The 11,032-nt window shown below is 40.0% G+C and overlaps 1 protein-coding gene across 1 annotated transcript; it reads right to left on the bottom strand.

Moving 5' to 3' along the window:
* Nucleotides 1-1,860: 1,860 nt before the first annotated feature.
* On the bottom strand, nucleotides 1,861-7,015 carry pi15a (peptidase inhibitor 15a). The gene is made up of 6 exons (XM_010733749.3): nucleotides 6,735-7,015; nucleotides 6,310-6,623; nucleotides 5,322-5,440; nucleotides 4,207-4,339; nucleotides 4,005-4,120; nucleotides 1,861-3,392 (listed from the first exon to the last, which is right to left on the bottom strand). Exons 2-6 carry the CDS (start codon nucleotides 6,565-6,567, stop codon nucleotides 3,257-3,259), a joined length of 762 nt encoding a protein of 253 aa, XP_010732051.1. The 5' UTR covers nucleotides 6,568-6,623; nucleotides 6,735-7,015; the 3' UTR covers nucleotides 1,861-3,256.
* Between the last annotated feature and the right edge of the window lie 4,017 nt (nucleotides 7,016-11,032).

Genomic DNA, 11,032 nt, shown 5'->3' with positions numbered 1-11,032 from the left:
ATAAAGACGGAGCCGACATGTCAGCTGACATCTGAGTGATAAAAACAGTTGTAATTTGAAGATTAAGACATGAAAGCAGATGTGAGGTGAGTGTAAGTGCTAAAAAATAGTAATATTTTAGTTGATTGTATATGAACAGTTTAATTTGTTTGTTTTAGTAAAGTGTAACATCTGGATGCAGTTGAAGTGTCAGTTAAAGAATAAAAATGGGTTAAGGTGATGGGTAAAAGCAGTTGAAGTGTCACAAGATTCAACATTGTGAAGTTTGAATGATGTTCAGAAGAGGCGTCCAAGAATAATAATAAAACATACAAGAACATCAGTGTAATATGAATTGTAAGGACAGTAATAATTGAGTTATGGTGCAGTATTATTCCTTTCCAATTTATACTCCATTTGTTTTTTGTTCTTAAGTCTGAGTCGTCTCAGACTGCTTTTATCCTAACCCAAATACAAATCCTTAACCTTTGCTTCAGCCTCTTTGACAAATTGTTAAGCTAGGTAAATGACGGCAGCAGGTTGTCTAACTCATCATCGGCTCTTGCTCTTCATCCCACTGATGTGCCTTTTTAAACATCCACCAATCATCTGTTTGGCTCTGGGTTAGGTATTTGCTCAGACAGAAGCATTTTTTCCCATGCATACTAATGTGTTCCTTGAAAACTCTCTGGCTGGTTCCAGGGACTGTGCTGGTCTGTTAAGGCTGCCTGCGTAGATTAAGCTTCTTAATAAAGTACAGGAAGTGGTTTTAAAATCTCACGCTATGCAAAGTTTAGCATGAAAATATGAGGCGTTATATCCCTACCTGCCAAGCGCAGCACATTGGAGTGTAGCATGGAAAGATGTTTTCCACAGCCCAGTTTACACTTGAACAAACACAGATGTTTACCTAACAAATAAAACATGTTATAATCTCGTTTGTTTGTTTGTTTGATAGCCTGTCAATCCCATACACATATATTTAATGCAGGCTGGCCCAGAACCATATCCTGCAATCCCAGCTGGAGAAAAAAAGCAACATCTGCCCAACACATCAGAGCATTTATGGCTCTCTCCTCCTCTATGTTTGTCTCTACCTCTTACCAACTCTCTCCTACTTTCTCGATCATCTTCTATACAAAATGTTAAACCTGTAGAGCAAGAAAATGTCCTTTTCCATAACCACTCTTTAGATTTAGTCTGTTTGTCTGGTGGTGACACCCATTCCCTCTCTTTTGGCTGCTAGCATTCCACTCTGCTCCCTGTATTTCCCTCTCAGTAAGGTCAACGGTTTCATTGGGCAAACTCAAACAAGAAGGTCCCCTGAAACCCTATCAGTTGTCTGTTCATTTGTGTAGACATGGACAGATGGGGCCAAAGTCAACCATCTCTTATTAGGATTCAGATGTGGCCCCAGCATGTTTTCTCTTCTCCCTCTCAGGCTTTGATACACAGGATGTGGGACTTTACAAGTGGCACTGTTTTAATTGAAAGTGAAAGCTCAGAATCAAAGAGCCAGATTGATACTCGGGGCAGAAACTAATCAATATCAGACATGAGGAAGAGCTCAGACAACACAACACAGACAATGGACAATGATACTGTTTTGCCCTGAGGCAAGACATGTGTTGAATTGTACAAAATAATAATAAAAAAAACAAAAACACAGTCAAAATAGACCATTTTATTGCAAATACAAAACACAACAGGAAAAGCGCAGTTCATTGCATAAATAGCTTGTTGTTTAGGTTGATTTAAATACAGTCAGTGCGGAAAATGTTTTCCCATTTTTAATGCATTATTTCCCACAAAAATTTGAATCAATGGCCAAATTTAATGCATTATTTCCCACAAAAATTTGAATCAATGGCCAAAAATTTGGTGTTTTTCTTGATTTAAGTGTCTCCGTTATGCTGATGATATAGTCTTCTCTGTGTTGAATAATAGTGAGAAACTGTCCCAATTTTTTGATGCCTTTGAGACAATTGCAAAGGCTTGCCAATTTTATGCTAGTGCTACCAATTTTCATTATAAAAGTTGACATGCAAATGAACCATATTTGTTTTTTTTTAATCGTTTGGCTATATTTACAATCCTTTTACAAAACAGTACAAAATTACTATGAATTAAATATTTTTTTTTCCCCATACAAAAATGAATAACTTACAGTATACTTGTTTTAAGATAGTCTAGGTATGATGATTATCTACATGTACAAAAAAATAATAATTTCCTGGTATTTTGGAAATTTACAAACAATTAAGGTGCACTCAAGTGCCTAACTCCAAAAAAACAAACTACATCAGTGATCATAACAAAATATAAACAATGGATTTGTCCAATATATCAATATATTGGTATATAATATACCAATATACTGTGTACAAATGATTATAAAACAGATATGTGGGTCAGAGTTATTGTACGTGCTCTCTTTAGCATAAACATTACAGGAAATATGAAAAATTAAGTCTATGAAATACCTTGAGGTATGAAACATCTGTCGTGAAATCAGTGCAGATTGAAACTGCAAATGCACTGTGTAAATATTAAAACAAACATAGCTTTTAACAACAGAGGCATCATTTATGCTGATATGAGGCCTTCAAATAAAGACATCCCAATCTGTCGTATGTTGGATCTGGTGTAAGTTGCTTTAGTCATATATTTTCAGTTTACAGTAAGTGCACTTTTGTCAACAAACGTTGTTGCAGGACACAAATGAAAATGGCAACAGAGTTGAGTATGAAGTCTCTTCTAGCTAACACAGCTACAAAGCTGACACTGCCAGTGTAGGTTTTACCCTCTGAGGTCAAAAGCTTTGATCTTTACATCACAACATTCCTGTGAAGGCAGAGCACACAACACGAAGGTGTGATGCCCATAGCACCAAAGTGACCAGGTATAAGCAGCTATGATCTTGTTATGTCCTTAATTACCATATTGTCAATGGTAAACGAATATAGTCAGAACAAATGTGTATGCAGCACCACATACAGTATAAACTGTGTTTAAGGACCCTCTCTTACACATAAATTATATTTCATTAATTAAAATAGTAATAGCAATTCTGATACAAATGAAATTAATTTACAGTTTATTTACAAATCATCAACGCTAAATCGTCTGCTGCCTTCAAATGTATGTTTGAGTCTTTAAATAAGCCCATATATACAAAATAGTGTGGTCCATGAATGTTGTGCAAATCCTTACGGGATTAAAATAATGTCTCTGTGGTACTGTAGGTTGTCAGCTTATGTCAAGAGGAAACCTGTGTTTATTTGAACCAGTGCAGGTAGTTTGTCTTGAGAGCAGGGAAGCACATGTTGTTGCTGCAGGAGCCCCCGTAGCTGGGAGGGCAGGCGGAGCAGGGTACGCCTACTTTGTAGGGCGCCTCTCCAATCCAGTTACCCCTGGAAGACAGAAACATATAGAGTGTTAATAGAGTCTGTCTTTGGATCAGTATATCCTTCCAAACATTGGAAACTGCAGTTGACAACTTGATTTCCATTTAGTAGCTGTTCTGAGGAGTTACTCATATCACATGTTGTGCCGTATCATGTGATTTATATATCACCATCCAGATTTGAGATGTTTGAAAAGGCTTGTTTCTGAAAAATGGTGGCCATGTTTTTAATTAACAAGCTAAAATAGGTCATCCACGTCTTGAATCTGTTACTCTTATATATGTCTCAAACCAATGGGATTAAAGAACCAAGGTCACAAGTCAGTCACAAGTCCAAACAGGCTTTGATTTTTGAATTTTTTTTAGAGATCTTTTCTTCTGTTTCGTCGGTCTCCGGAGCTTTGGTAATGCAGTACCGCGTCACAGCCTTGTATCGAGGTTATCTGAATCTCCCAGCAACATGGGTGGCATTTCACAACACGGCACAGAACAGAGTGGTCTGTGTCAGCATTAAGCCTGTCGTCACCCCATCGTCATCAGGTTGCCAAGTTCATTAGAATTAACAGGCTTTTTTACAGCATGTAATTAGCAAACTATACAGTTTACCAAGTGTACTTACTTAGGTGAGTAGTTGCAAACTAAATACGTTGCCCGCTTCCACACGGAACCCCATACGTTCATATTATGGCACGTATGAACAGCACAGCCTACTTTGTTGGATGTTGCCCACACCATCTGCAAAAAAGGCACATCAGCACCCGATTAATGCCACTGTTAGACCACTTCAACAGTGATAGTAATACTGATTGTTCTCTACATACCTGTGTATAATGGGTGCACATGGGTCCATAGCATCTGAGAGGGCATCGAGGATTGCAGTCACGGGGGTATGGAAAAGAGTAATCTTTGACCTCATCGTACCATGGCTTCACCAGCTGAAGAATGGATCGATAGCTGTGAACAGAAGACAGGAAAACACGGAAACATTGAGGGCGCTGACTTGGATGTGAGAAACACCTAAAAATAGTATCTATGGGGCGGAATGTAGGCTAAATGGTTAGAGCTGTTGGTTCACAGCGAGAAGCTCCTGGGTTCAAACCTCAATTCTGGCTCTTTTATGTGTGCGGCAATAACAGTTTTCAATTATTTGTGTGAGTTCTCTCCACATGCTCTGGTTTCCCCCCTCGGTTTTTGAAATCTGTTACGTTGCCACCAAATTTTTCTATATGAATTTGATTTGATTTGTTTCAGGGGTGGTCACTCAGACCACAAAAACTATGAAACAACCCGAGGTGCTGAAATATAATATACACCGCCCTAAAACCACATTCACAGTTGACAAACTGGCCACATTTCAGAGCTTCAGCGTTTGTTTTGTTTCCACAATGGCCAGGTTTATTTGTAAGACATATTTTGCACAGCAAAATGCTGACTTGCCTCTGCAAACTACACACAGATGAACATTGGCCTGGCAGTCAAATGGTTCCAGACTGTGAATGTGAATAAGTGTAGAAAACGTGTACGTAATGTTTTCTGTGCCTAACTCAAGGTTTAAAGGCAGCTTGAATCATTTGGTTGCATCATGAAAATAACCAGACTATAAGAATAAGCTATATTCCCTCAAGTCTCATGTTGTTCCTCAATAAAATCTTAAAGTGTAGGAACACATGAAGGTGCCCTGTTTTTCCAAATGGAAAGTCAAAACCCACTAAAGGGATGCGCCTTTGTCCTCATGGGTCATGGCTGAAAACACAACTTTTGTTTATTTGAAGGGTCACAGGAGCATTCCTCAAGCAGTCACCGGGTCACAGTGCAAAAACTTTTAGGAGAAAGAAGAAGGGGGCTGTAAGGCAACGACCATGACTGCGGAGAGAGAGTCATCCCTGAGAGGAGCAGCAGATGTTGGGGAGGGGGAGGGGAGTCAAAGGTCACTCACCGTCCTGTCCTGACGGAGAGGTTTTGACCCAGGAACCTGAGGAGGTTAGGTGGCCCGTGCTCCCACAGGCACGCATGAGCCCAGTCTTCGGCTGTCTTGGCCAGGGTGTCATCCCACACCTAAAAATACACAGAGACATGGTGGGAACATGGAAACTCATTACATAACTGGATGGGAAATCTACGCACCAGATTCATTCAGCAGTGAGACGTGAGATAAGAGTCGGCGCTTTCTGAGCTCATAGCACTGATACAGGTGTTACCATGGCAGGATGCAAAAGTCATCCATCAAACCGGTTACATAAGCGGACAAAGTTAGTTGCCTTGTAACTCTTTCTTTGAATAGACAGGGGGGTTGGATAGCCTTAAGAATACCAGAATCCAAACTTGTCAACTGTGACACTCCATTAGCTTTTATCAAGGAAACCTTATCCACCTTTGCTTGCACCTTTGTTACCAGTGCAACTAGAAAATGAAGTTGCTGCCAATTTTAAAGGGAAACACTTGAGCTTGGTTGCTGATTTTGCTGCAACTTTTCAAAGTAGTATACTGCTTCTCTCCATTATAAAAACTGATTTGTACTCTGCAGTTGAAAATATAAGCTATACATGAGATTAAAAGTCTGACGCAGGCATGTTTGGACTCAACCTTTACAGCAATTTCCCATCAGTGACCAAGTGACCACTACAGCTCTGTCCACATTACACTGCCGGCAGGCTACTGGCACCATGCATGACCCCTCTTTCATTGGAAGTGACTACTTTGGTGGTCTAGTGCAGTGAAATTTGCTGAACAGCTGAAGGTGCCGAGAAACATGAAGACATTTGTCACATTATTTCCTTACAAAACTATATCTGTTAGAATCTTGCAAGTCACTTCCAATGACAAATCAATTTACTTGATGCATGCAATTTGGTAACACAGAGCTCTACGAATATCACGCACTGAGTGGAAATACTTGATAAAAATGAATGAAAATGAACACTTACCATGTATTCCATATTGGATGCTGGAGGAAACACCTTCCCTCTTACTTTATTATGGTAATCAAGAATAGCAAGCATGTCATTCTGACTAATATAACGCTTCCTCCTGATTTTAGTCGTGGTGTCTGTTCCGTAGCTGTGCGCTGCGCCAAGATTGGTAAAATTGGACGTGGACACAGCAGGAATGCTCGTTGCCAGTGCACTTGCTCCGCATGATATGCACAGAAGGATTAAGTCTACGGCAAATAACTGAGGTTTCATGTTTGTTTTTTTATGTTTGAAGGAAGACAGAATATCCCGAGTGTTGTTGGACTTATCTGAAAAGAAAGCAAGAAGACAAACTTAAATATTGCCGCGTTGCGCGCATATTACAGTGTATTACAAATCAGACATGCTTTAACCAAGCTTCAAACTTCCCCGTGTCCTACCTTGTCTTGCGCAGCGGTACCGGTGCCTGCTGTTGCCAAGGCTGTATCACTTCTAAAGCCTCAGTAATGGTTTGGAGAGAGGGAGGGCTGCTGCAAAAGTGAGGAGTTTGTGCGCTTTGCAAACTTTGTGACTGCTTCGGGAGAAGTCCGTCTTTGCGGGTTTTTATATATTGCAGTGGACGATGCAGGAAGTGAAGCCTGCCTCGGAGGTAGACGCACAGCCCCTCCTTGACACCTGAAACACTGCATAATTTGGATATGTTTGGTCTCTCCTAAATCAATTCCCGGCAAATCTTCCCCAATTTCATCATGACATCTGCTTTAAGTTTGTGCAGCTGCAGGATCTGGAAATACAACATTTGATGGAACATATTAAATGACTTTAATTACTTTTTGTGGGGGGGTTCATATAAGGAAACAAAAGAATTATGATACAAGTCTTTATCATGGCATCAAGGTCATCTTGCATGATGAAGACTGAAGTTGGTATGATGTATGCAAAATTCAATATTGTGATGTGATTTAGATTTTTTGTTTAATTATTGAATTAACCTGAAGTGTTTAATGGTTCTTAACAATCAAGCTGTCCCATCACATCAGCTCCACATGCAGCTGATTAAATTTTCACCTCCCACGTGCTCCTGATCAGGACATCCACATAAACTCATATCAAAGTGTAAGAGCCGAGTCCATGTGTCCTATCAGTCTTCTTTGTCGTATTCATTATACTATAAAGATTACACTTGTTCGGTGTGTGGATCCAGCTGTGTGGTTTGCTAGAGCAGATGCAGAGCCAAGAGGAGGAAAAAAAAAAAAAACTTCTGCAGGTCATCATTTTCATTGGCAGATGGTGAACAAATTAAAGAAACGTGACGCAGGAACAATTTTCCTCCCCCTTTTTCCTCTCTCTCTCACTCTTTCTCTCCTCCTCTCTTGTTGCCGACAACTGGTGCTTTCCCAAAAAAAATCTTCTTGGAAGTGATGGCCTTTTCAGGTGCTGGAATTGGTGGAAGGGATATATCACTCATGGGCTGTACACAGCAAAGATTTTCTCCTTCATTTCACTCCGTCCATACATTTCAGCTCCTACTCTCCACTCTTGCTCTTCCTCGATATACTGAAGGTTCCACAGGGATGGAAAGTTGTCAGAGGTAGACGATAAATCACGACAGATTAGTTGAATACTTTGACTTCCTAGACCTGATCCAGTGCTCTGCTTAAGGCCAGGACACTAAGCAGAAATGCATTTTTCCTGTTAACTCATGAATGTAACAGGAAAAAACTTTAAATGTTTAAAGATGCCTTAAGCATGATGTGATGTTGGCTTTATTTGTTGACACTTTAGAGGAAAAGCTGGTACACAATGAGGAAAATACAGCATGTTAGCTTATTTTTAAACCCAAATCAGCTATCATCAGCTACCTCTAAGTGAACTCTGAATACTTGCAGTAAAAAGGAGCATTTTATTTTGAAAAAACGTGCTTTTTCTGCAGATATTTTCATGCCATTTCCACAGAGCTACGCCCAAGAAAACCTATATGTTTATCCAACTCATTCAATATATTTTGAGCTATGATGTTATTGTGTTTTCTTTTTTTTTTGGGTCATGACTATGCACCATCACATCTGCTCAGTATTTTGACTCATCCTCTCATCTGGTATCAATAGTCAGGCTACTCCACAGCCAGCACGGGCTGACAGCCAAAGATCCTGATCAACATCAATGCTGCGATTCTATCCTTAAGTTGATAGCCATATTATTGTCCATATCATCAGATTAGCTTGACATACACCTGCTTCACGGCATTTCACGCCATCTTCGTGTTTATTTGGCTGTCTTCTGATCCAAGACTAAACAATCAAGTCAGACGTTTGGTTTTTTATTGTGGAAAAGCTTGAACCAGGACTCAATAGAATACTGTACTTCCACTGTATGTCTCTCCCTCTCTCCCTCACACACAAACAGTTTCTTCACATGCAGTCTCCTCAAGGCCCCAGATGATATTCCCTCAGTCTCAGAGTGCTGGTCCTTGTTTGCGCAGTGAACCCAGTGACTTCTAAAGAGGTCGAAGCATTATTATCATATTAGCACAGGGGTAATTAGGGCATTATTTGGGGCACATGCTGCTCTGAGGGGCCTTGGGTCTGTTTTGGAAAGGCATTCTTTTTCAGACAGAGCATTTATTTACCTACAATATATTGTTCCAAGTTTCCCCAATGCTTCCCCCCTCTCCGGAGGCCTCTCGAAGCCCAGTGTTGATGCCAGTACAGCAGAGAGAATGAGGTGCAGTGGTGAGCAAGAGGGAAAGCAAGAAAGAGGAATTGCCTACAGGCCATAGACAGACTCAACAAGTGTTGCTTTGGTTATCTTTCTAAATGCATCCAGAAAAACACAAAACTCCTTTGCAGAAAGATATTTTCACTCAATAGAATTTGCGTGGTTTTGACTAGTATGGAGTGTCATGTACATTTTTGCAAATAAAGAACCAAAACAAACAATCATCTGTGTTTCATGCAGGTCAAAAGCAAATGGATGTTATTGGACAGTTTCTGACTTGTGTCTGGAGCATAGTGTCCTGACCTCGACAATTCAATAAGTAACAAAATCTCCTAAGGATGGTTCCTCACTCTGTCCATTTTTCCAGCAATCAAAGCACACGCTGTAGACTCCAGCTCAGCTGTGCACTCCACCCAAGGCTATTGTTACTGCACTGGCAGAATCCACCGTGCATGGGAAAGTCACTTAGAGATCGGCAGCATGTGAATGGATGGATGAAAAAGAGGTCTGATATGACTTGAAAGCCCCAAACTTTCAAAAAATCGTTTGAAAGATGAGATGGTAAGTTGTATTCCGGACTGTTGTGATCTGGATGTGTACTTATTCTTTAAATTTAATTTAAAGGGATAGTTCAATATTTTCAATATTTTACACGATTCCAGGAAATCTAACGCACAACCCCCGTAAATCCACAGAAAGATTAAACAAAATGACATATAATGGTTTAATTATTGTAATTAGTAAGCAGCTTTTGGACAAAGTTAGGCTCGTTTTTGCCCTGTTTCCTGTCTCTATGCTAAGCTAAGCTAAGCTAATAAATTTCTAGTGAGACCTTCATATTTTCCTTACAGATATGAAAAGCGCTTTCAACCTTCTCATCTAGCAAATTATATTCCCCAAACTGTTGAAGTATTCTCTTTAATCAGCCTCGCCAAGTAGGCAAGGCAAGGCTGATTAAAGAGATCATATAAATAACAGGAGTTTGACAAAAGAGAGTATTTATTACTACAAAAATATGTTTTATACTGTATTTCGGCTTTTTGTATTGGGGCAGCTTTGGAGTTGGGAAGTTGTGATGTCATGAGTTGGTTTTTGTTGGCAAGGGGGCAAAAAGAAATAGTGACATTTCAAGAGTGGTTTACATTGGTAAGAAGCCCAGTCTCTAACTTCAAGCTGTCCAGGCTGCTTTCTTCCACACACAGCTGTTAAACATTGTATCAGTAGAATATGCAGTTACATAGCAAATACTATATGTTTCACACAGTCTACTAACTGCTAACGGGGTGAAGGCTTGTTGACAGTGAAAAAACCTGCGGGTGAGAACGCTTCAACCCCATGTCCCCGTCAGAAGTTCAGGAGTGGATTATTACTCCTCCCTTGTCCAAGAGTAACAAGCACAGTAAATAAATCAATAAATATCTGGGTCATCTGATCAAAGCGAGCCCTTGCTGCCCTTCAATTTAATTCAAAATGAAATTCCTGCTGTGTTTAGACTGTGTATACACTAAGGTGCTAATATAACAATACTGATAAAGTCACTTTTTTTTCATAGAATCCAGCTAGCTGCCTACAATGCCAGCTGGTACTGTAACTACAGTACTTATTGCTGAAAGATCACCCAATATAACCCAAAGTCACATACTTCTATTTACTGAAGAGCGACCTCCACAAACATGACCACAGAGAGTCTGTTCCAGATTGGATGTTTTTCCCCTGTTGTCTAGATACAAGTCTGGCTGTTGTTTGACCACTCAGTGGAATCTAAGGTGACTTTGTCCCCATCCTCGGTCACAGGAAGGAAACAGATTGTAAAAAACATTAGGGGAACATAAAGAGCAAACAGCAAATGACAATGAGAGCGACTGAGGTCCAGATTCAGCTAAATTAGGAAGAACAATGTCCCCTTCTGTCCTGATGATGTGGATAGTTCCTACAATAAATTGTAAGTAAGAGACATTAGGGGAAATGGAAGAACTATCAAGTCTCTGCACCTTTAGCTTTATGCAAGGGCCTTTAAAGT

The sequence above is a fragment of the Larimichthys crocea genome, chromosome XXIII, assembly GCF_000972845.2.
Source record: "Larimichthys crocea isolate SSNF chromosome XXIII, L_crocea_2.0, whole genome shotgun sequence".
NCBI classification, from domain to species: Eukaryota; Metazoa; Chordata; class Actinopteri; family Sciaenidae; genus Larimichthys; species Larimichthys crocea.
This window is presented reverse-complemented; position numbering and strand designations above follow the sequence as displayed.